Consider the following 27,615-nt stretch of genomic DNA (forward strand, 5'->3'; position numbering starts at 1 on the left):
GCCCGAGCCGGGCTGGGGGTTGGGACCTCCGGCTGCAGGTCCGCTTGGGCAGACGCGCGAGCGCAGACAAGAGTGTGCGTGGTTACCGGCCCGGCCTCCGCAGTCCTCGCCGAGCCCCGAGCCCCGAGCCCCGACCCTCCTGCCGACCCCAGCCTTACCTCGTCACCATGCGTCTCCGCTGCCTAGCGCTGTTCCCGGTCGTGGCGCTGCTTGCCGCAGCCCGCCTTAGCGCTGCATCCGACGTGCTGGAACTCACAGACGACAACTTCGAGAGTCGCGTCTCCGACACCGGCTCTGCGGGCCTCATGCTAGTCGAGTTCTTCGCGCCCTGGTGAGGCCGCTAGGCCTGGGTGGGGGAGGGAGAGCGGGCCGGGCTGGGCCGGGGGCGAAGGCACGCGGACGGTTGGGCCCACGCAGCGCCAGCGCTCTCCACCATTCCTGCGGGCCTGCCTGTGGCCGGCAGATTTTCCACCCCAGGGAGCCGAGCTATCCGTCTCAGAGCGAGAAGTTGGTGATGATCTCCAGGGAACGAGACCCGAGGAGGAAAACCAGAAGGCCCTTCTCACGCAGGGCCACATCCTTACCCCGGTGCTCTTGTGGCACTTTCTATTTGCAGAGGGTTTACCGCCCCCTTCGATTGCTATCTTTACGGTTTTTGGGTGAGTCTGTGTTAATGTTCTCTATCCTACAGACGAGGCATCCCAAGGCCTTATATTGGAAGCGAACGTTTCGCCGTGTGCAGTGGCCCTGGTCTCCCAGGGTACTTCCTTCCTCTTGCCCCTCTCTCCGCAGCTGTTGGTTTCTAGCCAAGGTCACTCAGTGGCTGCGGAATGGTCATAGTGCTTGAGGCAGGCAATTATTTTGTCCAGCGCATGTGCACGTTCTCCATTAAGCTGATCATTTCTCAGCACCAGGAAAATTCCGTCAAAAAGAGTAGGTAAACAAGAGTAATTCCGTCTGACTCTGCCTAAATTGTAAGTTTTAATTCGGATTTCTGAAAAATGCCATAAAAGACTCCAATGAGAAAATAATCACCGTTGGAGAAATACTCCACTTACGGGTGATTTAACTGAACAAGGGTATAAATTATTTAGGATAGAACTAACTCGAAATAAAAAGCTGTATGTAAGGGAGAGAGCAAATAGGATTTCTGGCCCAGTAAATTTGACTATTGCTTTTTTTTTTTACCCCCATATCTTTACCACAGCAAAGTGATTATCTTAATGCTTGGGATAGCTCAGTATACCCATGCTAACTACAGTACTTAATTTTTCTCCTGCCACAATGATCCTTAATTAAAAACTTACTGTATTTAAAAGTATCAGTAAAACAAAGTATAACTTTTGACTTGCTTCTAACTCTGGAGGTTCTTCACTCTGCAGGGTCTCAGCTGACTTTGCTGAGGGTTATACCAGAAGTCCTATAGTGAAGACCATCTGAACTAGAAGGATGTGCTAGAGGCAATACATTTTGTTTTGTTTTCAGCTTTGATCCATTTGGCACCCAGGCATTCCTGTGGCTAACTGGCAGTACTGACGATTATACATCCTAGGAGGTCTTTATACATCTCTAGAATTCACATTCTTAGAGACTGCTCTTCTCAATATATGTAATGCTGTTAACTTCTGAGAGGTGTCACTTGTAATTAGAACGGCTGTATGGGGTGTCAGAACTGGGTGGTGCTTCTGTGGCTACAGGGGTCAACATGAAGCGAATTGCTGGAGAATTGTGGGCTTAGTTAGACTGTTAAAGATTTTTTTTTCCCCCGATAGGTGTTCTTCCTTATTTTAAGTTCTTGCATATACTTCCCTAAAAACTACATATCCCATCATGCACCAAGTAAAAGGTGTCTGATTTTAATTGGTTTAGAAGGTTAGGTCATCCTCCAGAAGGCTGGGGAGAAGGATAAGTTTTCTGAATGAGTAATTTGGAATCACAGAAGTCTGATGATGTCCTTATTTCTGCACATTCAGCTGTTTAAACTAATAATGCTTCAGCTGGAAGTGTTTTCTGGCTGCTATATTCTTTTGTACAGATAAGGGTACTAGCTCACAAGTTATGAACGGTTAAAGAATCCTTACTAAGTAAAATGGACCTATTTTGATGTGTTCTTTTTCTCATTTGTTTTAGAGTGTCTTTTTCACTTCCATTTCACAAGTGAAAGTGGAAGACTTCTTTGAAGTTGACTTCGTAGACTAGTATTTCCTTTATGGAGTTAATCTCCCCAATTTGTAAGACAGGGAGTATCTGAATTTCTGTGGGGAGTAAATAAATAGCACTATTTAAATGTTATACTTACTGAAAATACATTAATCAGTGTTAAGTTTTAAGTTCTCAACTTATGTTGAAGATTTGTGCCCTACCTCTAGGACAGTAGTAGTACAGTATTTGATATCCAATGTCTTTTGAGTATGGAAAAAGATTATGTGGATAATATAAAATGGAATATTTAATATTTCTTTTTATATATGTTGATTCCTTCCTTGGACAGCTGATTGCTCCCTCCTCTATTGGGACCTGATAGTACTATTACCCCTGCCAACTGGTGTCCCCATAGGGAAAGGACTCAGTTTTTCTGTCAGAGGTTAAAATAGCATGTGGCACATGGCAAGGATGAAATGATGATATATATGTTGGGATTCTGTATTAACTTGATAGGTGCCATCCCTGAAGGTGGATGGGTTGTTTTAAAATTATCTAGGAGTGGGTAGAAGAAGTAGTGGTTAATCTTGGTGTTCATCTTCAAACTCCACCTGAGTTCCATTCCTAGTGACTTTGACAGAGGCAGTCTCCTCCAGCCTCGTTGGAGCTCGTCAAACAGGTCCTCCCTTTGGGCATTTTATGACATTACGATTATTGCCAATGCTTAGGGCAATAGTATTCCAGTTCCAGTGATGTCACTTACACATATATACCTTGCTACACCCCTCATTCCCTCCTGGATTACTAAGTCCCAGGGTAGAGCTCAGGCATGGTTTTTTCTTTTTTTTTTTTAATGCTCCATGGATGTTTTTTATATGTATCTGGGTTGAGACCCAGTGGTCTGGCCTAACTACATTATTTTTTTCTCTTCAGATGTTCTAAGATTGTTGAGATGAAGTTATTCTTAAGTCTGTTGCCTCCACCTTGACAATTACTGCACATTCAATAGTAATCTCTTCTGTTTCTTCTTTATTCTCATTGCTGGCCCACTGGTCCAAGTTTTCAACTTCTCCCATGTGAAATATATTATCTTCTAGATGGCTTTATTCTTATCTCTGCTTTCCCCCTTCCTGTCAGTTCTGTATACTGCCGACTGATGTGGTCTTAATACACATAACCCATTTATTATCTTTTTTTTATGCCCTTCACAGTTCTCTGAATGTATCATTCTCACTAGTAATTTCACCTTTGCTCTACTATTCCCCTTATCTAGAATACCCTACTCTGTCCTGTGTGAAACCTTAAGTCCTTAAAGACCAAGATCCAATTCTTACTCCCTTCCACCTTTTTCAAAATTTGAGCCCTTATGATATTCCCAATTGCCTGAATTTCTCAGGCAGTTATTGTATTATATTAAATCAGCTGGAATTTGTGTTTTCGCTACAACCCAACTACACGAATTACTATTCAGTATTAAAGGAATACAGAGGATGTAATGAATAATACCGTATTCCAAAGACATCTAAGATAACACTGATTGTGAGAGAACGATTATGTCTCTCAAAGAAAGAAATGCTACCATTGAAACTATGACACGATTGCAGAACACATCCTAGTTTCTGATACGGTAAGATGTGCATCTGTGAAATACATTATAAGGAATACCTTTTATTAATATCAGTCTAAAAAATATAGCCAGTATAGTTGAAGCACCCTGTGAATCCTTTCACCATCTTAGGCAGTCCCCATCCTGAATTTGGTGTTTATTATTTGGTCCTTTCATAGTTTCAGTATGTATGTGACCCTAAGCAACATCTGATGTTACAGTCCTCTTTTATATCATTGTTCCTTCATTTAAGCTTTCTAATGATTATTTTTTAGTAGGACATCTAAAGGCCTTGGAGAACATAAGTAGGGGACAAATGTCTCCAAGTTATTTATCCATCCATCACCTAATAAAATGAATTTTGAGACTGTTGGGTATTAAAAATAGCAGCCCAAGTTTCTTGCATGTATCCTTGCTTCTGTTTTCCAGTTCTTCCTATTTTTGCTGTTTGTGGGGAGATTACAGAACGACTTACCTTCTCAAAGTGATCCCTCTGCAACCCATCGGCTTTTAAAGAGATGCTATGTTAATTGGTGCTAGCTGTATGCTGATGAAGAGGCGTACCTTCCCCTCCCCCCATTGCATATACAGGGTGCCTGTGGGACTGATAGGACTTTCCAGGCTGAGGAGCAGGTGTTTGTGACGATCCTCTCAGAAAATATTCTAATTAACGTAACGTTTTATCTTCATCAGTTCTTGTAGCCAGGTGAGCTGTGTAGCTGTAAAAATCAGGCTCACCATCTTAAGTATGTCATTCTAATGTTGTGTTGAAACTCAGTTAAGACCCAGAAAGCCTGCAATGAGCTACTAGAGTTTATCAAGTGATTCCCTTTTGGACCTCATTCTCCTACCCCCTCAAACTGGGTTTCTGGTCAAAGAGTCATATTTAAGGAATGGTGAAAAATTACTTGATGGTGATTCTTTGAGTTAATATCATACTTGGAACCTTGTAAGTTATACATTTTTTAAATAATTTACTATACTTTAAAGAACCACATGCTGATTTCCTAAGGAAAAAATGAACCTTCTTTGGGAAATACTACCAGGAATAGTGTTATTGCTATCTTAACCTTCATTTCATCCTTGTTAATTGGTCAAAAGGGTCTGAGCCCTTTCTTTAATGTGGAGTGTGCTTCTGACTATAGTTTTTCAAGGCACAATTGTGTTTTTAATTGAGAAAACATGCTGCTCTGGACTGAGCTAATCCTATAGAGTCAACCTCAGGCTAGAGATAGTACCTTTACCTTCTGAGGGCTCTGGTTTACCTAATTGGTAATGGATATTGTTAAGAAGGTGATTTTTGCTTTTGGGTACAGCTGCTATTTCAAAAGTAGTAGTAATGGTTTGGGATTCTTCTAGTGAAACAAAGTTAACAGTCTTGTAGCATTAAACTGAGAGCCTGGTGTTTTAAAAAATTTATCTGTATAGGTGTGGACACTGCAAGAGGCTTGCACCTGAGTATGAAGCTGCAGCTACCAGATTAAAAGGAATAGTTCCATTAGCAAAGGTGAGTATAGGTGGGTTCTTCATTAAAGGAAATGAGGTATTTTTAATAGTAGATTGTAAAATCAACATTCATTTTCTCTTATGGTGCTAAGAAGAGAGAACATCAGTTTCTGGGCAAATACACAACTGACAGTTGTGTTGATTATAGTTTCAAAAGATTAGAAGTAGTGAAACTAAGGTAAATATTGGTATAAGAAAGACACGAAAATAAGTGATAAGGATTAAGGGGCAAATATGGAGAGTAAAAGTACTATAGTCAAGATGAGAGGAAAACTATGGAGTAAATAAGTTCCCTAAACTACCGTATATTGACAATGATGAATAAGAATAAGAAAATGACACGAGACTATTGGTAAGACTGATAACTGTAAGTGGTCACTGGTAAACTTCCCAGTATATGCTTTTACAGCCAAAGTAGTGCTTCCAGAATTTTGCCATTATTCTGTAGTGGACCCAGTTATAGTTGGTCCAGTGTAAAAGCTCATATCTCAGCCAGCCTCCAGTCAGTAGTTCAGACATACACATATATAGGACTGGTTTTGGAAATTGTTTTTAATCCTAATGGTTCTATGGCAGCTTGCCACAGAAAAAGAAGAGTTCAGTCATGGTTTAATTTGTTTCTCACAAGGCTTTAGCCTGTGTTACTATAGACATGACTTTTCTGAACCTCACTTTATGTAATAAAGTGAACCTCACAATGTAATAAGCATTGGTGTCATACCTCAGAATCTTGTGAAAATAGTATATGCAAAGTGCCTTTCACACTGCTTAGTTTGTTTTGGAGTAAGTGGCAAAATCAATGAAAATTATTTTCCTTCTTCCTTGTAAGTCCTTGCTTGACCATTTTATGATTTGACCAATCTTAATAATTTGGGAATATAAAAACTGGCATTTGGATAACAAATGATTCATGTGTGTTTTAATCTTTAGGTTGATTGCACTGCCAATACAAATACCTGTAATAAGTATGGAGTCAGTGGATATCCAACCCTAAAGATATTTAGAGATGGTGAAGAAGCAGGTGCTTATGATGGGCCCAGGACTGCTGGTAAGAATCTTGGATTACATTCTGGAAATCGAATTTCAGTACCCTGTTTTTTGTAGTGGGAACATGACTTTTTTCTCTACAACATAATAACAGTCTTTAAAATTCCTCATCAAAGAGGTCAGTTTGGTGGCCAACAAAAGACTTCTCTAAGTGAACAGGTTATATAAGTAATGCAGAAAATACCTGACCTTGAGTTATAAGGTCTACTAGGCATTTTTTTATATGTCAAATACTTATTGAGTAACTAGTCTGTGCCAGATATTCTAAATATACTAGATAATCAGTATTGATAAAGCAGACAAGGGTCCTATTCTTGTGGTGCTTACATTCTGGAAGATGAAGAGAAGAAAGCAGCAAACAAGTTTTAAAATATATATAGATAGCCACCTCATATCCATTAGGTTGGCTAATATCAAAAAGAAAAAAAAAATGACAAGTGTTGGTGAAAATGTGGAGAAATTGCAACCCTTTTGCACTGTTGGTGTGAATATAGAATGGTGGCAGCTATCATAGAAAACAGTATGGCAGTTTCTGAAAAAAATTAAAAATGGAATTGCCAGATCCACCAATTTCACTTGTGGATATATCCAAAAGCATTAAAAGTAGGGTCCCTAAGAGATATTTGTATACCCATGTTTTAGCTACATCGTTCACCCATGTTCATAGCAAAAGGGTGGAAGCAAACCAAGTGTTCATCAATGGATGAATGAATATGCAAAATGTGTATTAACAAACTTTTGTAAATGTTTATATAATACAGTGGAATATTATTTAGCCTTAAAGAGGAAGTTCTGGCATGTGCTACAACATGAATGAACCTTGAAGACATGCTAAGTGAAAAGGCAAATACTGCGTCATCCCACTTATATGAGGTTTCTAGAGTAGTCAGATTCATAGAGATAGAAAATAGAATGGTGGTTCCCAGGATCTGTGGGGAGGAGAGAATTGGGAGTTGTTTAATGGGTAGAGTTTCAATTTTGCAAGATGAACACAGTATTTTAGATTGGTTATATAGCAGTGTGAATGCACTTAATGCCATAGAACTGTGCAGTTAAAAACGGTTGAGATAGTAAATTTTATGTTATATATATTCTGTCATAACTGAAAAATTTTATATGTCAGTAATACATAGGGATAAGATAAATTCAGATAGAGATAAGAGCATTAAAGCAAAAAATAAAACCATATAATGTGATAGTTATTGGAGTTGGGAACACCACATAATCCGAGTGGTCAGGGTGGTAACCTTTGAGCTGAGACCAGAATGACAGGAACAGGCTCGCCATGAGAAGATACTGGGCCAGAGCCTTAAAGGCAGAGACAGCAAGGACAAAAAGGCCCTAAGGTGTAACTGAATTTAATGTGTTCAAGAGAGGAAGACCATGTGGCTGTAGTATAGTTGGCAAGGGTGACAGGAAGTTTGAGAGGTAAGTAGGGATGCAATCCCATAGAACCCATAATTGATGAGAAAAAAATACTTTGGACAATTTTGTCTTGAGTCTATCAAATAATCAGTGTATTTTACCTTTTTATGATGGAAAATTCAGAGAAAAAGGGTTCAGTTTGCGTATTTTAGGTGACATAGAATTTTTTCAGTATGTTTGATTGTTACTCATATACAAAGCTCTGTCTAACTCTGACGTCATCACAGACTTTCTTCACCTTAGGACCTTTGCCCTGGCTATATTCACAGCCTAAAATGATCTTCCCCCATGTTTACATGACTTCCTCTTTTTTGTCATTCAGATCATGGCTTAAATTTTACCTCCAAGAGGCTTTCCCAAGCCACTAGACCTAAGGTAGCCCCCCAGGCATTTTCTCATCACATCTTCCTCTTAGCTCTATGGACAGCGCTAGTTACTGATTTTTTTAATTGTTTACTTATTTGGAGATTTGTTTATTATTTATTTGGTAATATACTAAAATTGTAAGCTTCAAGAAAGCAGATACCTTGTTTGATATATTTACTACTCTATCTCCAGCCCCTAGATTTTTCCACATGTAGTAGATAACTCAGTAACTGTTAAATGCAGAAAAAAATGTTTTGGCATAATGGACATCAGTTAGCCAACATTCAGAATTTGATGTCTAAGCACAGAAGGAAAAATCATTTTTTCTTCTATGATGTTAAAAGAATTAATGAAGAACCCATTGTTACCTTTCAAATTTTATTAGTTTATTATAGAGTAGATTTAACAGAATTATTGGTATATTTTTCTCTGAATTTGGACAGGTCTTAATAAAATTGTAGTGAACCCAACCAGACTGCTACTACTCAGATACTCTCACTTGGGCTGTAACATAGATTTCTTAAACTCAGGAATTTCTCAGCATCTAACTAGGAGGTCATCTATTTGGCTACTTAGTGTGTATTATTTTGTTTATGAACTCCTCTCAGAACTATACTGTGTGTCTTCCTGCTTAAACTGGTTACTCAGCACTACCATTATACCTCCCAGAACATTTTAAATACTCAGGGAGAAAATAACACTTTTCATCAGAGCCCCAAGGTAAACTTTATAAGTTATATTGTGATACAGTAATAATGGTCCCCTTGAAGACTAAAAAATTCATATCTGATTCCAACCAATATAGTGATACAACCCCTCTTCTCTGAGGAGTTGAAACATTTAAAAAGGAAAAAAAAAATCCATGAATGGAAGAGAAGGGAAAACTACCTTAGAAAAAATGTGAAATAGGCTCAGTCATGTTGAAAGAATTAAACAGTGAACTGCTCACCCAGTTAGCAAATCACTGGAGTACTTAGAAGAGAAAAGGCATGGACAAGGCAAAATATTATGGTGGAGTAGCACTGCCTCTGGCCTGTGAGCATTTTGAGCTTGTGAATGGTTTCAGTGGACGCCGGAAGAAAATTGAATAATGGTCTGTCAACTAGGCTTAAGGGCTAAAAGGATTTTTTTGTGTTTTGTGTATGATGCTTATCCCTAAACTGTTTTACTTACCTAGCCTCTTTCGACTCGGTAGGAAAGTGTGATTTGGGTGGATCGTGCACATGGCATGATTTAACCTATATATAGTTAAACACCTTTACAAGCTAGCCAAGTCATTGCATTTTCTGCTTTCAAAATGTAAGGCTGCAAGTGACTCTTTGTGCTACTTGAGAATAAGAGATTTGTTCTTTTAGTTTATTTGCAAAATGGATGTTTCTTGAACTTGTATGTGCTAGGTATTATTCTTAGAGGTTGATACATATCAGTGAGCAAAACAGACAAAAATTCCTACCCATTTGGAATTTATGCTGTAGTGGGGAGAGAGAGATAAAAGTAATAAGGCTGGATGGAGTGTATTAATCAGATGGGTGAAAGTGCTATAGAGAAAAATAAAGCAAGGAAAGGAAGTAAGGGAGTGTTGGAGGTTGGATAGGTTTTAGTTTTTAATGGGATGGTCAGGGAAGGCTTCACTGATAAGGTGACATTTGAGTAAACTAAAGGAGGTGAGGAAGGAAGCCAGGTGAGTATCTGGGGAGAGTTCTCAGCAGAGAGAATAACATGTACAAAGGCACTATTTAATTTGCATTGTTGCTAACACTTCATAACATTACCAGTAGGGGTCTAAATAAGTACTGTCTCTTTGGGTCAGCTTAACAATTATAAATGCATGTACTCTTGGACCCAGTGAATCCACTTCTAGGAATTTACCCTGCAGATCTACTCAGTCATGCAAAATGACCAGTATAAGGTTATTTATGCAGGGTCATTTATAACAGCAAGAAGTTGGAAACAAATGTCCATCAATTGCGGCTGGTTAAATAAACTTGGTATATCCAAACACTGAAACACTATGCAGCTAGAAAATAGATTGAGGTAGCTCTTTATGTATATTGACATAAATTATCTCTAAATTATGTTAAATGACAAAAAGAAAATATGTAACAGCAACGTGTAAACTGCCATTTGAGGAGAAGGGAAAAGAATAAATATGTAATTGCCTGTTTATGCATAATGTCTAGAAGGATATACAAAAAACTGAAATACTATTCTATGGGGAGGAAACTGGGTAACTAGGGATAGAACCAGAAGAAAACTTTTCATTTCATACCATTTTGAATCTTGTGAACTTTGAGTCTAGTGAGTGATTACCTTCTTAAAAATTATAAATTTGTGTTGCTATAATTTTTCATCTTGTCTTTTAAGATGGAATTGTCAGCCATCTGAAGAAGCAGGCAGGACCAGCTTCAGTTCCTCTCAAGAGTGAGGAGGAATTTGAGAAGTTCATTAGTGATAAAGATGCTTCTGTGGTGGGTGAGTAGCAAATATTTGATGATACCATGTAATCATCAACTTGGTTTCATAAACCCTCTATGCCTGAGTAAACACAAAGGTAAAACAGTTTAGGAAACCTTGGAGACAGATGAAAGGCAACTCAGAGAATTAAGTCATCATTATTATAATGTGGGAAAAATTTAGTGGTTTTGTGTTCTTATAGATGTGAAAGTTTAATTTCAATTAAAGAACTAAAATACGATACCTTCATCTTTGTCTGTCACATCTTAAACTCTGAGACTGAACTGAAATAATAAGGTAGTTAATACTGAAAATATAGGTTTTAAGGTAGGAGGATACAAGTAAATAACAAACCTCTGTGTCTGATATTTTCAGTCACAGGAATTAGCATTTAAAATCAAATTGCTAGAATTTGTTTATTTTTACAGCAATCTTTTCTTTCAGGTGTTGCAGTACCTCATTTTATCCTTAAAATAACTTGAGGCAATGAAACCTGTTCTACTGCTTGGGTGTTCTTTGTTTTTTCCTAAATGTAATGTATGATATGTTTGACTAAAATATAAATTTAAACAGTGTAAGCTGTGTTTGTACTCCTCTTCATCTCCTAATTACTATAATAAAACACATTCTGGCAATAGAAATTATTTAACCTTGACTAAAAGCCACTTCTTACTGTCTGGATTTTACTGACTGTATATTTTACAAGGAGTTAAATGTAAGTAGACATTTAATAAACACATAAGATTCAGTCACTTTTCTAGACTTGAAGTTCTAAAGACAAGTTAGACAGAAAAAAATATAGTAATTTACAATTTATTTTGAAACATTGTCTTATTTAATCCTTCTCATACCTGAAATAGTACCTGAAACTCTTAAGAAATTAAGCAAGTTGCCCAAATGTATTCAGCTATGACACCTAGAACTAAACTTGCATTGTGACAAATCCTCTCCATTGGCTCCCTCAAAAAATATTTTTTAAAGGATAGAAGAAGAATTCTCAACCTGAATATGCTGGCAAATAATCTAGGTAGTCATGGCAAAGCAGACCCAGTCGTCACACCCTTCTTGCTCTGCTTATCCATAATATGATAAAGGGTTTGAAAAATAGAAGAATGTTTTAAGTTTTGAATATGTTTCAGCACTTACTGTTTCTTTCTTGTGTTTGACATTTTCTGCATAGGTTTTTTCAAGGATTTATTCAGTGAAGCTCACTCTGAGTTTCTAAAAGCAGCCAGCAACTTGAGGGATAACTACCGATTTGCACACACCAGTGTTGACTCTCTGGTAAACAAGTATGATAATAATGGAGAGTAAGTAACTGAGTTGAATCCACTTATAAATCTCTGGACCAAGTGCTGTTGTATGAACTGGCTGTTTTTATCTCTAGTTTTTCCAAAAGATTTATTGAGCACTTGTCTAGGCATTAAGCTAAGTTCTGGAAACTGTTGCAGCCTTTGAGGGGCATCTAGTAGGGGGAACATGAATATATTTAAAAATATAAGTGTTAAGTGAGTTTTATAGTTGTCCACATAGAAATATGGAGTATACTGGAAGGACAGGAGGGAGGAATTTTTTCTTCTGGGGAGTAGTTATTTTTTCTGGTAGGGAGTAGTATCATAAAAACTTCATAGAGGAGGTAACTCTTGAGGTGTGTCTTGAAAGATAAACTTTTTCAGGCAGGTTATGGCGGTTGGGAAAAAAGTTATTCCAGATAGAGTAGCCAAAGTGAAGGCCCTGAGATGTGAAACAGCCTTGACATGTTGTGACCTGTACTACTGCTGGATTATTGTTTGTAAATGAGGTCAGAGTAGAGGTTAGCAGAGACCAAATTATAGAGGACCTTAAGTGGCATACAAAATAATTTATATTTTATCTGTTAGATATTTGAGAGCCATTGAAAGACTTACCTGGAGAGAAATGTGATTAATTTTGTGTTTCAGAAAGTCACCCTAGTGTGGGTGGTGACTTTTGACATATGACAGAAAAATCCTGTAGTGGTTTGAAAGAGGAGAAATGGCAAAGCAGCCAGAAGAGTCTACGGGTGACATTGAGAGTCTAAAGGCAGTATTGGGGACAGTGGAGAAGGAGTGAATATAAGAAATGTAAACAGTAGGATTTGGTCCCTAACCATGTGTGAAAAAAGGAAGATTTAGAGTGAGTCTCAGTTTCTAAAGATTGAGATGTGTGGGCCAGTGAAAGTCATCAACCTGGGAATGAGACAGAGATAAACCTGACAGGAATGATGGGGAGTCCTGTTTGGCACAGTGAGTCTGAATAAGGTGAGACACACAAGTGGTGAAGACCCAGCGGATGACTGGATAAATGTGACTAGAATTCAGGAAAAGTTCTGTAGTAGAGATAGATTTATAGGCCAACCACATTAAGTGATTATTGAAACTGTGGGACTAGATGAGGTCACTTAGGGTGAAAACATAAAGTAAAAAGGAAAGTGTGCCAAGGGCTAGTGTTATTACTTATATTTATATGTAGTGTTTACTAGGAGCCATTTACTGTGACTCATATAATCCTCTTAACCTAATGGGACAGATCTGTTATCTCCATTTTATAGAGGAGAAAGCACACAAAGAAACTGAGTAATTTGCATAGCTTCACACAGCCATTAAATGGCAGAAATGGGATATGAACCTAGAAAGTCTCGCTGCAAAGCTGGTAGGTTTAACCGTGAGGCTCTACTGCCTTTTAGATTGAGATGCCAGGACTCTTAAGTGGATGTGGAGCCACTTGTGGCTCATTAAGCACACCATATACCAGCCTGTTAACCTTATATTTGTACATTGTGGCCACCTCTAACATGCCATTTAAAGTGGCCTACCAGCCTCTAATCAGAAGTCTTACTGAAAATACCTTAATGTGAAGGGTGTCTTAAGGTCTTCATGTATATACCAAGGCCATATCATTAAAAAGCACAGTTGGATAAGAGTGTATATCAGTGATACCTTAAAAAAAAAAAAAAACAGTTGGAACTGCTTGATTTCTATTATTTTGGAATAACTGCTCTGAAATTGGTAACTATAAAAAAAAAACCTTAGCCCTGCGCACATTCTTGCTTGACCAACATGTTTGTACTAAGTTCCCTTTTGCTACATAGTTTATCTGTGTTTTGTTAAAATGCCTTTGTTTTAATTGGCACAAAGTTAATGGTTAATATTGGAAAAGTGAGAGTGGAATATAAGGACATAAAGCCTAGCTAAAAACAAGTGATAAGATTGTAGTGGGTGTGGGTGTGTAGTGTGGGGAGAAGGAAAGAATGGAGAAGCTAAAGGCAAGACATTGATAATTTAGAAGAGTGGTATTTTCTAGGAAAGCTGGTAGTAGACACAAACCTGTGATACAGAACCAAACTGGGGTTCATTTTTAGCTGAACAAAAGGCTAGAAATTAAAGAAGAAATTTGCTTCAAGTGTTCATGGGGTGAGGAATGCTTACCAAGTAGCAAGAGAAAAATTTGTAAACTTGGGTTATTGGGATAGAGAAATCTAGAACAAAGGAATTTTGAATGAACTCAAACTAAACATTATCTAGAATTCTATACCTACCATAGAATTTCACAGCTGGAAGGAAGCTTAAAGATACTTTCCCTAATGAAGTTGGTTTTCAAGGAGAGTGGCAGAGTAAGGTACCTTCCAATAGGAGCAAGCTCTATTTTATTGTACATATTGAGAATTTGGGGTGAGTTGGGTTGTTTAGTATAGTTTTTAAAGGGTTGGAAATTAGTCCTCTATTCTAACCCCCCTTAACCTTCTTTTGTACTGATAAAAAAGCGGAAGCCCAGAAGGATTAAATTGATACCAGGCCCAAGGTCTTTTAAATTAGTGGTGGAGCTAGAATTTGAATCATGGTTTCCTAACTTTTAAAACCAGGGTTTATTAAGCCCTCATACTCAGTCCTGGCACTTGATACTTAGGTGTTTAGTACCCTAGTGTTGATGAGAATGTCCTGATGCCAAGTCCATGGTCCCAGAAAAAAAGTCCTTATATACTTAAATGGTATTAGTAAAAGTGGTAGTAAGAATAGCACTACCGCTTAGCTTTACGTAGTCTGAGCTTAAAGTAAAAGGGAGACAGTTCTGCTGTTCTACCTACAATACTCTCACTTTTTTTTTTAAGGGGTATCACCTTGTTTCGTCCTTCACATCTAATGAACAAGTTTGAGGACAAGACCGTGGCATATACAGAACAAAAAATGACCAGTGGCAAGATTAAAAAATTTATCCAGGAAAATATGTGAGTACCTTTTTATGCCTTGTTTGGGATTTCACAGCTTTGTTTTAGTTTGTTTACCTCAGTTATTAAGCCAAGTCATGTTTTGGATTAAATACATTCAAGGAATTGTAACAATAATAGTTGAGGTTTATATTTAAAGCAGTAATGTATGGGCCATAGCACTCCTATTATAGTCATGTAGGGTGTATTGCTCAGTATTCATCCTCTGTGTTGAAAATTACTTTATAAGTGCTGTCAGTTACTTGTGATAATTCCATAATATAGCTATAAACCCACCAAATTTGCTAATGGATGATTTCCTTTCAGTTTTGGTATCTGCCCTCACATGACAGAAGACAATAAAGATTTGATACAGGGCAAGGACTTGCTAACAGCTTACTATGATGTGGACTATGAAAAGAATGCTAAAGGTTCCAACTATTGGAGAAACAGGTAATGCAAAAATCATTTTTCCATTTTTTTTTTTGATCTACTTTCTACTGGTATTTGGGCTCTTTTTTTATTCTGTATAGGGGACTCAATGCACTATCATTAATCAACCCCAAGCCTAATTCTCAACAGTCTCCAATCTTCTGAAGCATAACGAACAAGTTTTTACATGGTGACCAAGTTCTTACATAGTGAATAAGTTCTTACATGGTGAACAGTGCAAGGGCAGTCATATCACAGAAACTTTCGGTTTTGATCACGCATCATGAACTATAAACAATCAAGTCAGATATGATTATTCGTTTGATTTTTATACTTAATTTATATGTGAATCCCACATTTCTCCCTTATTATTATTATTATTATTTTTTAAAATAAAATGCTGAAGTGGTAGGTAGATGCAAGGTAAAGGTAGAAAACAATTTAGTGCTGTAAGAGGGCAAATGTAGATGATCAGGTCTGTGCCTATAGACTAAGTATTAATCCAAGCTAGACAAGGGCAACAAAACATCCACGGATGCAGAAGAATTCTCTCAAAACAGGGGGCATGAGGTTCTAAGCCTCACCTCTGTTGATCTCCAATTTCTCACCTGATGGCCCCCCTGCGACTGTGCCTGTCTTAGGTTGTTCCTCCCTTGAGGAATCTTACCCGTCTCTGGCTTCATTTTTCCATTTTTAAACAAATTTACCCAGTGTGTAAACAGTTCCTTCTAACTATCCTGTTAACCATTTGTGATGTGGGAGCCAACAGGAGTGGGACCAGTTGGCTCCCAAAAACCTACATTGAAGCCATTACGGCAAATAACATAGATTATTTCCCAAATCTACTGGGCAATCTTCGATAGGTATTCCTCTTGCCTTGTGACACAGCTAATTCATAACCTCCCAGTAAAAGATGCAAATGTAACCTAAAGTATACTTTAAAACATTGTGCCTACTGGCCCATTGAGACTGTCAGTGCATTTTATCCTTACAATTTTTCTTTTCAGATTAGTCATTGTGCCTGCAATATTTTACAGTTTTGTAATGTAGCAGGATTCAGTGGGAATGAACTCTGTTTGGGTACCACCAGTTTGTCAGTGAAGTTCAGGAAGACATGGAAGGATACTATAATCCTGTGTCAGTGCCATAGGAACGCAGTTCAGACTGATTCCAGAGGCCTACATGGACTGTAAAATTACTCTTTGCTTTCTAGCCTCTTGCTTCTTGGTTTCAGAAATGCTTTAGCATCCTGGTATAGTCTTGGCATAAATATCTCGTTTCCCACAGAGTGATGATGGTTGCAAAGAAATTTCTGGATGCTGGAAACAAACTCAACTTTGCTGTAGCTAGCCGCAAGACCTTTAGCCATGAACTTTCTGATTTTGGCTTGGAAAGCACCACTGGAGAGGTTCCTGTTGTTGCTCTCAGAACTGCAAAAGGAGAGAAGTTTGTCATGCAGGAGGAGTTCTCGTGAGTTACAAGTTAGCATGGGTTTGGGATTTGGTTGTGCAAGGAAACTGTTAAAGCCTTTTATGCTGCTGAGGACCTATAAAGAACATTGGAATGTGAAGTTACGTCTTCTAGTCAAGACCTATGACTGTCAATTTCTTTTCTCAGTTAATTAAATTATAGATACTGTAAGGATCATGATCCTTAAATTCTGAAAACCAGCAAAAGGATGGCAGCCTGGACTATGTATGTGATTGTTTCTGCCCTGCCATTAGAAATAGTAGACAGACATTCTCTTTGAGATTGATGTAATTTCAGACCAACCCAGCCCCCTCCCATCCCTACAGAATGTCTTCTTGGAATACTACTACATTGGCCTAAAGTAAACTCAGGAAATTAGAAAGAACCTAAGACTCCAGACATTTTTTGACTTTCACCTTCTGAAATTTTGGGAGATTAACACAAGAGAACACTGCCTTGTGAGTGGATCAGTAAAACAAGATACCATAAATAGGCAGTATTGTGCAGAGCAACAAAATAAGACCTGGTTCATTTACTGAAGTAAATTTCCAGAAGACCAATGTTTTCTTCCTTCTCTGATCTTTCTGATCCACAAAGAACACACTAGAAATACAAGGAGATAGTTGGTTTCTTAGTCAGTAGTTCTGTATATTAAGAAATAAGAGCCCTTTTTTGTGAGCTGTCAGTTTCTTTATAGCCTTGAAATTGAAGCTGAAATACACAGAAACTATTCTAAGAAATTGTTTTAAATCCTCTCAGTGGTGGGAGTAAATTAACAAACCTGACCCTCTTCTTTCCAATTATAGGCGTGATGGCAAGGCCCTTGAGAGATTCCTGCAGGATTACTTTGATGGCAACCTGAAGAGGTACCTGAAGTCTGAGCCCATCCCAGAGAGCAATGATGGGCCTGTAAAGGTGAGGCGCTCATAGCCTCACCAAGGCTCTAAGCAGCTGCCTCTTCTCATTCCCTTCCAACTCAATTTTGTTGAGATATAATTGACTCCCCTCATTTCTTTATGCCAAAAATGCTGGGTCTAAGTGAAGACCCTGTGGGCTGTCATGTTTTTGTTTGTCCTTACTTCCCTAAGTCATAAAATAAGCATTGGCAGAGCTCATCATGCTCAATAGGGACAGTACTATAAAACCTTCATAGAATTTTCTGGTGGTATTTACACTGGGGCTAGGTTACTCTTTGGGATAGAGCAAGCTAACCTCTAGTAATGGTTTTAAGATTGTTGCTTTGAGGTTATTTTAAGAAAGGGTTGGGTAGCACTTGTTTCTTAAAACTGCCTCAACATAGTTTGGCAGGTGACAGACATGGGAATGAGTTGGTTTTGGAAATGGCAACATCTTTAATATAGCCTATAAATGCAGTTTGGGTTTCAATGTCATATTCTCAGTGGCAACATATCAAATTTGAGAAGAATTGGTTCTAGAAACAAATTTAGCTCATTGATTTGTTGAACACAGCTTACCAACAAGAGAGTCTTCCATGTTTTTCAGGTAGTTGTAGCAGAGAATTTTGATGAAATAGTGAATGATGAAAATAAAGATGTGCTGATTGAATTTTATGCTCCTTGGTGTGGGCACTGTAAGAATCTGGAGCCTAAGTATAAAGAACTGGGAGAGAAGGTAAGTCTGAACCATAATTCTGAAGATAAAATTTGAGTTGAGAAGTTTGGACATGTATTTAGCATTGGCTAATTAGTTTAGTACCTAAGTACTGGTGGGTTCTTTTTTCCAACTGTTTTAACTCTTTACTCACTTTATCATGACTGCATACTAGTGTCTATAGCCTGTGTAGTGCCTCAGATACCAGCTTTAACTTTCTTCTACTCCTCAGACTCAACATAGAGTATGATTAAAAGTATCCAGGCTTCTGCATTTTGGTAATGACTTACATGAATCTGTTATGGTCTTTCATCTTAAAACACTTAGCTTAGCCCTTGTAATGTCTTATTGTAGGCCAAGTGATTTTTGAATAGGGATGACTGGATATAGAGTTTTAACATGTAGAAACCAAGAGAGAAAAGGGGAGTTTGTGGAAAGTTAAGATAATGTATGCAAGTGTCACTATTCTTCCCATCTGAGCAGCAAAATTTATCCAGGTGTTTAAAAATAAAATTGTTTAAGTCCTGAGTTAAAACTTGAAATTTAAAGCTGTAACCTTTTTATTAACAGCTCAGAAAAGACCCAAATATTATCATAGCCAAGATGGATGCCACAGCTAATGATGTGCCTTCTCCATATGAAGTCAGAGGGTAAGTAGATGAAAAGCTAATAAAAGTGTCTAGGCAATTCATAGGAAAAAAATAAGTTTGTAAACCATATTATTGGATATGGTTTGGGGAGTCCTCATATTTCAGTTGATCACAGAGCCACTTATGCCTTCTTGGCTTAGAGTTCTGCAGCATGGGCCCACATGACTGCCACAGATTTTGTGAGCTCTCACGTTCCTGAATTTTGATAGAAGGTGACCTAGCCACTGACAGAGAATAGTATCTGATCAGATTTGAAATCATGAAGATAAGTTATTCCCAGAAACAGTAACTGGGAAAGTACATGTCAGAGTTACTCTGGAACCTGAAATTAGTCAACTCTTTTTTTTTTTTTTTTTTACCCAGTTTTCCTACAATCTACTTCTCTCCAGCCAACAAGAAGCTAAATCCAAAGAAATATGAAGTAAGTGCATTGTTTCATCTCCCCACAAATACACACACACATACACATATCCACATCTTTGAGTTTAACCAGAACTCTTTCAATTCTCATGGTCAATATATATGGTTGCTAATGTGCTCTTAAAACTCAAAAGTCTTCCTACAGGGAAAAAAATTCAAGGTTCTTTCAAAGGTTAAATTTTCAAAGTAATCTTTCTGTTTTCAGGGTGGCCGTGAATTAAATGATTTTATTAGCTATCTACAACGAGAGGCTACAAACCCCCCTGTAATTCAAGAAGAAAAACCCAAGAAGAAGAAGAAGGCACAGGAAGATCTCTAAAGCAGCGCCAAACAGGCCACTTTGTAAAAGGACTTTTCCAGCAGAGATGGGAGAACCATTGGGAGAACTGAGACCCATATGGGATTATTACTCTCAGGGCTGAGAGGACAGAATGGATATAATCTGAATCCTGTTAAATTTTCTCTAAACTGTTTCTTAGCTGCACTGTTTATGGAAATACCAGGACCAGTTTATGTTCGTGGTTTTGGGAAAAATTATTTGTTTTGGCGGGGAATGTTGTGGGGGTGGGGGGAATTGAGCCAGGGGGGTTATTTTCTAATTTTTTTTGTACATTTGGAACAGTGACAATAAATGAACCCCCTTTAAGATGTCTTTTTTCCACAAGATGGGGAACCAAAGGTTCTGACAGCACTGTCCAGTAGCACTCCCTGGCAATGATGGAAATGTTCTATAATCTTCATTGTTTAATATATGTAGCTATTGCACATTTGAAATGTGGCCAGGAACTACATTTAAATTTTTATTAATTTAAATAGTCACATATAGGGCTAATAGCTACCATATTGGTCAGTGCAGCTTTAGAACAGCTAACTGGGTCCATAATTATCACCTGTAAATTCTTTCCAATTTTTATCTTTCTATTCTTACATGTGTTTATTGCCCAGGAGGCCCCTAGCTTGATGATTTGAACAGGTGAGGAGTCTTTCTTGTTGGTCTCTCTTTCTGATCCTGCCATGCCCCAGGGATGGGTTGCTGTTTATCCTTGCCACGCTGCTGAGCATGTTTATACCTCCCAAGGGCTATTTTCCGCCCAGAAGTGCCCTGCCTGGGTGTGGCACTGTGTGGGTGTGGTAGGGGTTCCAAGTTTCAGGAATTGCTGACACCTCTGGGTGCAGCTCTCCCCCACAGGGCCCACGTTGTGGCCCATTAACTTCCTCTGCAGTATCATTCCTGGTTGTGAATGAAGCATCCACATTTCTTCTGCAATGATGAGGAATAAAAATGGTAGTACTGGTGTGATCTTTGTTCATATGAACTATTTCACTCTTCTTTTTGGTGGGTAAATCCAAATCCTATCCAGTTACAGTTTTCAGTCACTGGGTAATTCCAGGTAGATAGATCCCTAATTGTAAGTGATCATAAAACTGTTTAGAAAAGAACTTTATTCCTATTATATTCTCTAGTTGTCGATCATAAGATGAATTTGGTAGAGCCTTACAGCAAAATATATATCAGAATCATCCATAGTGCTTTGAAAAAAGTGAAGATGCCTAACCATAACTTGGGGATTCTAATTCATAAGACCTGGACTGGGATCTGGGGATCTAGTTTTTTAGAGCCCCAGAGATGTTTCAGATAAACAGCCAGGGGTAAGAACCACTGCCTTGGAGAATATAAAGAAAGCATATAATAACTTGTATAAAGGACACAGAAACGGTTTTAATATTTTAGCCATGTTAGTAAAAATTCACTTTTAAGTACATGGATAACACCTAAGCCCTTTCCCATTGTATCAAGATGTATTACAAGTTCCTTTAGCTCTGTTACCAAAAGGTCTAGTTGTTTCTTTAGAGAAGCTACCAGGCTAAATTCTAATGTCGACAAGGCATCTTGTCCTGGGAATAGGGTCATTTCTCAAGATCTGAAAATGACTTAGCTTCAACTAAAGGTGAAGGAGCCAAGCCTCTGCTACTTTTCCTAGTCTCCTGGGCATAGCTGTGGGGTGTTGGCACTGTGCCCACACCCTAAAAATTAAAATATGGCAACAATGAAAATCAAACCGTAAGAACCTAGAGGAGCTTTCCTAGTTGCCACTGTGGACACAGTAATAAGAACAGACAGTTGCACTCTAGTTTATAGCTGCTTTGTTCCTTCATATCACAGGGCAGAGGGCCAAGAGCCCTCTCACAACTTCAGCTGCGCCTGTTCTTCTCAAACTCCAGGATGAGACCTTTAATGTGGGACAATTTCTGATGCAGGTACTCACAGCGACGTTTTTCTTCCCTGTAACCTGGGTACCGCTGCAGAGAAAGCATCCATGTTTAAAAGAAAAAAAATCCACCATTTCTACCTTCTTGCTACCATCCCCAGACGTTATCTTACCTTCCTGAACTTTTTATATTCCTGGACTATCTTTTCTTCCAGCACCTGAAACAAAGAAAATGCTAGCACCAAGCTTAACCTTGAGAAAAAAGCTCCATTCTTGTTGAAACCACAATGTTGCTCATGTGAAACTTTTATAAGATTGTGTATCGATACCTTAATTTTAAGAAAATAAATAACTATTATCCAAAACAAACAAAAAATAGCTCTATTTTCTTAAGGGAGGGAAGTAATTTCCCTTCCCATTCTACCAAATGATAATAGACAATTTTTTCTTTCAAAACAGGCTTGCATTTCGCTTTTTTGTTGCTGAATAAACATAAGCTATGGGCAGTTAGCAGGAGTTTATGGCCAGTAGAGCTGGAAAGCCAGCTTGGATCCAGTCTTTACCTTGTGTTCTGGAGTTCCTCTCTGAACTCTCTTGATCTCTGCTCCCAGCTCCATGAACCTTTGGCTTGCAGCCCCAACACGAGCATGCAAGATACGGTATTCAGCATAATCTGTTTCAAAGTCCTGCTCATAAGCATGTTGCTGCTCTGCACTGTGGATGGCCCTGTATTGCCTGCCGAAAGCAGAGAGTTATCACTTTCAATTTCACTGTGACCCCCACCACCACCACCACCAAAAAAAGAAACCTTTCACCTCCCAGAAAGTTCATCTTAATATATATGCAAGTCTTTTATATAGGGGACTTACAGGAGATAATCTGGTACCTCTTCAGGGTGTGGGGATTCAGAGTCTAGGAAGGAAGAAGACACAAAAGTAATTATACAGGCCTTTTTCCCCATTATGGTAGTTTTACCCCCCTCATTAATGCTTACCTGCTTGAACTGAGGGACTATGCTCCAGCCTGGAACCCATATCTTCATCTTTATCTTCTTGCTCCCAATTTTCTCCCTCTTGTAGGTCCTGAGTGGGGAGCCCTTGTTGGGAACTTGGAGCTAGAGGCAGAGTTCTGGGCCTCTTCTCTTTTAGTTTTATAGTGGCTGCAGGTGCTGGACGTTTCTGTTGGGGAAAATATCTTTCTCACATAAAAAGTCAGAAGCCTCCTGTTCTGCCCTTCTCTTGAAAATTATTTCCATTTAATGGACTCTTGGAGCATCAAAATGAAGACTCCCAATTTTAAGATTTTAGCCTGATTGAACAAAGCTCTCTTTGGAAAATCATTACAACTTACCTTGTCCAGATATTTCTGGCTAGCAGAGGAACGCAGTACCTGATCAGGCTCTCTCTTTGAATAATGAGTCTGGTTCCTAGAATATTAGAAGAGGGATGGGAGGGATTCAGACCCGGATAGGAGGTAGGGCTAGATCTCTAATTATAGCATTAAGCGTGGAGATTAGAGAAGACTAGCAGGGCCTCCCAGGTTAGACCCACCCTGCCCCAAGTACCTCACTTCCCACTGTGACATGTGTTCCCTCGAGGATCCTGGGAGTGACTGTCCATGGCTGCTTGCCAGTGGGTCCGGCACCTGGCAGGGAAAGTGGCAGGGGCACTTGGCTCCCTGGGCTTCAGGCTTTGCCCCACCTTATCCCAACTCCCTGCAGTTTCTGGCCTCACCTCTTCTAGTGCCATCTGTGGCTGTGAAACTGCAGCTTCAGAATAGTCGTCTCCCATGTTCTGCCAACTCTCAGAATCTCTGGCATCTTCAGCCAGGTTGTGTCCCTGAACTGAAGATGGGGCTGGGATAGAATCCATGGCTGCCCAAACAGTGAGGCGCTCCCTGAGTGGGCCCAGGCAGTGGAGGCAGTTAGGCCCAGATCTGGAAAGGGGTGGTGGAAAACACTCAGGAGGGTGGAGAACTTTTAAACACACCTGGACATTCTCCAGGATTTTTCATAAACCCTTTTTAACTGCTACCTGTTTCCCCTTACCTGCCTAAGCGTTGACACACAAGGTCCAATCCAACTCCAGGGCCCTCTTGGCCACACTGGGACACTATGAAGGAGAAGAGGCGGGGCCAGCCAGGGCCTGGGAGCCTCAGATACTAGGGGTGAAAGGAGACCATAAGCCCCATGAAGTCAGCCCCACCCCCTCCTGCCAATGCCATTCCTCCCTCAGCTAGCCTAAAATTGAAGATAGGTCCCACGGGGCTAGTTAGCACAACAGGTGCAGCTGGGCCTGCGTCCCCCAGGAGGCTGAGACGGCACAGTCTCTTCAACCGCAGCCCCCTGGGACCACAACCCCAGCAGCCCCCTCGCCACACTCGGGGTTCAGTTCTCGGAACTTCTCAGACCGTGACTGCTCTCAGCCTCCCGCCCTGCCGGTACCTTTCCGAACAGCAGCCCACGTCTGTTCTCCCTGCACCCCAGCGCTTCACACACCTCAGGCCTGCACTTACCCCTCGGTTGCCTTGGAAAGCGATCACTGGCCGAACCTGCGGGGAGAGCACAGACGGGAGCTGAGCGCAGGTGAAGCGATGTCCCCAGGATCCGGCGTCGAGTGCCTGCAGGATCTCTCGCGCGGGCTTCACTTGGAGAGGTGGGGAGGCCGGAGCCTGCGGATGTCGCTCCCCATCCCCAGGTCCCTTCACCAGGGTCGTCGGCTGCAGGATAGGAGGTCGGGAAGGATAGGGGCGTGGGAAGAGGGGGCCGCACCTGTTGCCGCTGACACTCCTGCAGCGCCCGCAGCGCTGCGTCGTTGAGCCTAAGCATCAAGAAGCTGGTCCGGGCTGCTGGGGTGAAGCAAAGCTGGAACTTTCCACTTAGAAGCTCCTGGGGTCCCTCCATGGCTGCGAGGTGCAGAGTAGCCACAGGCTAGGGCCCCCACTACCACCTCCGCCGTGCAGGACTAGGCAGGCTGGCACACCCCGCAGCCCAGGTCGGCCCCGCCGGAGGGAGGGAGGGGCCTCACCCTCCGGCCCCACCCCCAGCCGGCGTCACCTTGAGGTTTCTCTACCGCGTGGGCGGTGCTTCGCTTTCCCCAGAAAGTCCCCGTGGACCCCAGAGGTGTCTTCTTGGGTTGGCATGCACAGCAATGGCCTTCAGAAGGGGCTGCCCCAGTTCCGGGGAGAAAGTCTGCGACCAGCTTCAGACATCCACCCAGAATCCCCAGTCCTGCCTCAGTTTCCCCAGCCAACAGAAAGACCCGTCTCTAAGTGAAGCTGAATTTGCACCCCCTAGAGGGTGTTAGACGCAGAGGGGCGGGAGAGAGGGCCTGGTTGCTGGGCGGACTCAGCCTATCGCGCCTTAGAGGCTCAGAGCCCTCAGGGACGGGAGGGTGGCAGATCTGAAGTGGGAATCTCAACGCCAACACGTCGCACAGCACTTGTGCTTTTTCCGTCCGGTTTCTAACTAAGGCTGCAGAGAAAATCGGGCTCTGTGGGTGTTGTGGCAGCGGTGAAGCTTGGTGTCGCAGGCTGGAGCGCCCCGACCGGGCAGTGGGCATGGGGGGCGTGGGTAATGTCAGGAGAGTTGTAGGGTGGAGGAGAAAGCGGTCAGTCTCAGGTCTCCCCTCCTGGCCTAAATACGTGAGATTGGTGTGAAAGGGGGCTAGTTCACTCCCTTAGAAGGGCCAATAGGTGCCACGAAGTTGCCAGACATTATGCAGATCCAGATCCGCGTGCGGTGAGACAATCTCAGGTCAGTCCTTGGTGTCTCCACTTGTCCCTTATTTGGGTATGTTTCCCAAGAGCCCTAGTGTTCTGTCTTAGCTAGGATCCCTCTGCTAAATCCCTGTACCTGCATAATCTAAGGTGATCTTAATACCCCTCACCCCAAATCAAATTACCTATACATTTGCCAAAACTCATCAAATTGTGCACTTAAAATGTGTATATTATTATTAAAATTCTTAAATTTTATTAAGTTTATTTCAATTATTAATATTATTTAAAATGTATGTAAATTATACCCCAATAAAGTTAATTTTTAAAATCAGTGCAATAAACCTCCAACTCCAAACACAAAAACATGTCCATCTCCTCAGGGCTCTCTGCTTCCCAATTTGCTAATATGGTAAACAGTCGTGGTAACGGGGAAAGCTGGTCTCCCAGTGTTCCTTTTCTTCTCAGATGACATCTGTGACCTTTGGTTACATTTTCCTGGGTTTAAACTCAAAGTAGAGACTAGAATGAAAATTTCCAGATAGGAGGAAAGGGGCAACGCTGTAAGAAGAGGGAATTGGGGAAGATATTTGGGGAAGGGAGAAGGGAGAAGGGAATCTAACATTTGTTGAGTGTCCATTGTGTGTCAGGATCTTTGCATCTTGCTTAATCCCTACAATAACTTTTTAGACTAGGTGTTGTTATCCACATTTTTCATTCATTCATTCAACAAATTGAGCGCTTTGTACCAACAAATTTTACCAGAAACTACTAGATCCTTGCAGTTCATCAATGAACAGATTCTTGTTTTGGGAGAGCCTACATTCTAGAGGGGAAGGAGACACTACAAACAAATCTAAGAAATAAACATAAGAAATATACTGTATAACAGCACAGAGAAGACAAGTAATGACTCTATAGCATCTTACTATGCTGATAGATCATGACTGTAATGGGGCTGTGGGGCAGTGAGGACTTGATAATATGGGTCAATGTTGAAACCACAATGTTCTTCATGTGAAACCTTCATAAGGTTGTCTATCAAAATAAGCCAGGTGGAGAAAGACAAGTATCAGATGATTTCGCTCATCTGTGGAGAATAAGAACAAAGAAAAAACTGAAGGAAAAGAACAACAGCAGACTCACAGAACCCAAAAATGGACTAACAGTTATCAAAGGGACAAAGGGAAAAGGACTGGGGAAGATGGGTGGGAAGGGAGGGAGGAGGGGAAAAATGGACATTATGATTAGCACACATAACCCATAGAGGGGGGCACAGGGAAGGCAGTATAGCACAGAGAAGACAAGTAGTAGCTCTATAGCATCTTACTACACTGATGGACAGTGACTGTAATGGGGTATGTGGTGGGGACTTGATAATGGGGGGAATCTAGTAACCATAATGTTCATGTAAGTGTATATTAATGATAGCAAATAAAATAAAACAAAATAAAAGATTGGATATCAATATTTTAATAATAATAATATATGTACTGTATTTTTAAAAGTGGTGTTATAGAAAAAAATAGAGCAAGGTAAGAGGGTTTGGAAGTGGAGAAGGAAGGTAAAGGAGTATGGAGAGGGCTGACTGTACATTAAATCAGAGAAAGCCTTCTGGAGAAGATGAAATTTGAGCAGTGCCTAAAGGAGTTGAGGGGATTTGCTAAGCTGTACAATTGGAGGAAATGTTTACCAGGTAGAGGGACTAGCCAGTGTAAACTCTGCAGTCAGAAGTGTGCCTGGAGTGTTTGAGGAGAGTTGAAGTCAGTGTAACTGGAGCAAAGTAAGGGAGGGATAGTGAAGTAAGAAATGAAGTCAGGAAGGTAAGGTGCAAAGGCAAATGAGGTCATGGAGGACCTTGTGGGCTGTTATAAGGACTTTGGCTTTTACCTTGAGTGAAATGGGGAGTCATTGCAGGATTTTGAACAGAGTAGTAACATAACGTCACTACTATTTTAAAAGGATCACTGGACTGCTGTGTAAGAACAGTCTGTATGGAGACAAAGATAAAAGCAGTATGCCCCATTAGGAGGCTACTGTAGTAATTCAAGCTAGAGGTGGTGGCAGCTTGCACCAGGCAGTAGCATAGGAGATGGGAGAAGGAATAGAGTTTTGGATATACTGAGGGTAGAGCCAACAGGATTTCCTGATGGACTGAATGTGGTATGTGAGAGAAGAAAGTATATCATTAAGGATAACTAGGGTTTTGGGCAGAACCACTAAAGGAATGAAATTGTCATCAACTGAGGTAAGGAAGACTGCAAGTGAAATGGGATTAATTCTGAACTTGTTGAATTGTCTGTTAGAATCCAAGTGAGGATGTGGGGCAGGCAATTG

The 27,615-nt window shown here is 40.3% G+C and overlaps 2 protein-coding genes across 2 annotated transcripts; one reads left to right on the forward strand and one right to left on the reverse strand.

The window, feature by feature from the left end:
• Positions 1 to 17: 17 nt before the first annotated feature.
• PDIA3 (protein disulfide isomerase family A member 3) lies at positions 18 to 20,651 on the forward strand. Its single transcript, XM_017671266.3, has 13 exons — positions 18 to 331; positions 5,177 to 5,255; positions 6,185 to 6,302; positions 10,457 to 10,564; positions 11,727 to 11,856; positions 14,673 to 14,789; positions 15,096 to 15,221; positions 16,488 to 16,670; positions 17,477 to 17,585; positions 18,174 to 18,302; positions 18,852 to 18,931; positions 19,295 to 19,352; positions 19,557 to 20,651. Exons 1-13 carry the CDS (start codon positions 168 to 170, stop codon positions 19,668 to 19,670), a joined length of 1,515 nt encoding a protein of 504 aa, XP_017526755.1. The 5' UTR covers positions 18 to 167; the 3' UTR covers positions 19,671 to 20,651.
• A 692-nt stretch (positions 20,652 to 21,343) lies between these two features.
• Positions 21,344 to 24,663, reverse strand: ELL3 (elongation factor for RNA polymerase II 3). The gene is made up of 11 exons (XM_017671265.3): positions 24,332 to 24,663; positions 24,076 to 24,111; positions 23,609 to 23,721; positions 23,295 to 23,496; positions 23,126 to 23,205; positions 22,912 to 22,987; positions 22,556 to 22,739; positions 22,431 to 22,473; positions 22,125 to 22,296; positions 21,735 to 21,779; positions 21,344 to 21,652 (listed from the first exon to the last, which is right to left on the reverse strand). The coding sequence occupies exons 1-11, from the start codon at positions 24,461 to 24,463 to the stop codon at positions 21,545 to 21,547; spliced, it is 1,191 nt and encodes a 396-aa protein (XP_017526754.1). The 5' UTR covers positions 24,464 to 24,663; the 3' UTR covers positions 21,344 to 21,544.
• Between the last annotated feature and the right edge of the window lie 2,952 nt (positions 24,664 to 27,615).

Source organism: Manis javanica, chromosome 8 (genome assembly GCF_040802235.1).
Source record: "Manis javanica isolate MJ-LG chromosome 8, MJ_LKY, whole genome shotgun sequence".
NCBI lineage: Eukaryota > Metazoa > Chordata > Mammalia > Pholidota > Manidae > Manis > Manis javanica.

Excerpts from the sequence above, each read along its gene's own strand:
- PDIA3 (XM_017671266.3), top strand. The coding sequence starts at position 168 with ATGCGTCTCCGCTGCCTAGCGCTGTTCCCGGTCGTGGCGCTGCTTGCC. Across the intron at positions 10,565-11,726 it reads TAAAGATGCTTCTGTGGTGG|GTTTTTTCAAGGATTTATTC; the intron begins GTGAGTAGCAAA and ends TTTTCTGCATAG. Across the intron at positions 16,671-17,476 it reads GTCATGCAGGAGGAGTTCTC|GCGTGATGGCAAGGCCCTTG; the intron begins GTGAGTTACAAG and ends TTCCAATTATAG.
- ELL3 (XM_017671265.3), bottom strand. The coding sequence starts at position 24,463 with ATGGAGGGACCCCAGGAGCTTCTAAGTGGAAAGTTCCAGCTTTGCTTC. Across the intron at positions 23,722-24,075 it reads CTTTCCAAGGCAACCGAGGG|TATCTGAGGCTCCCAGGCCC; the intron begins GTAAGTGCAGGC and ends TTTCACCCCTAG. Across the intron at positions 22,988-23,125 it reads ATGTCACAGTGGGAAGTGAG|GAACCAGACTCATTATTCAA; the intron begins GTACTTGGGGCA and ends CTAATATTCTAG.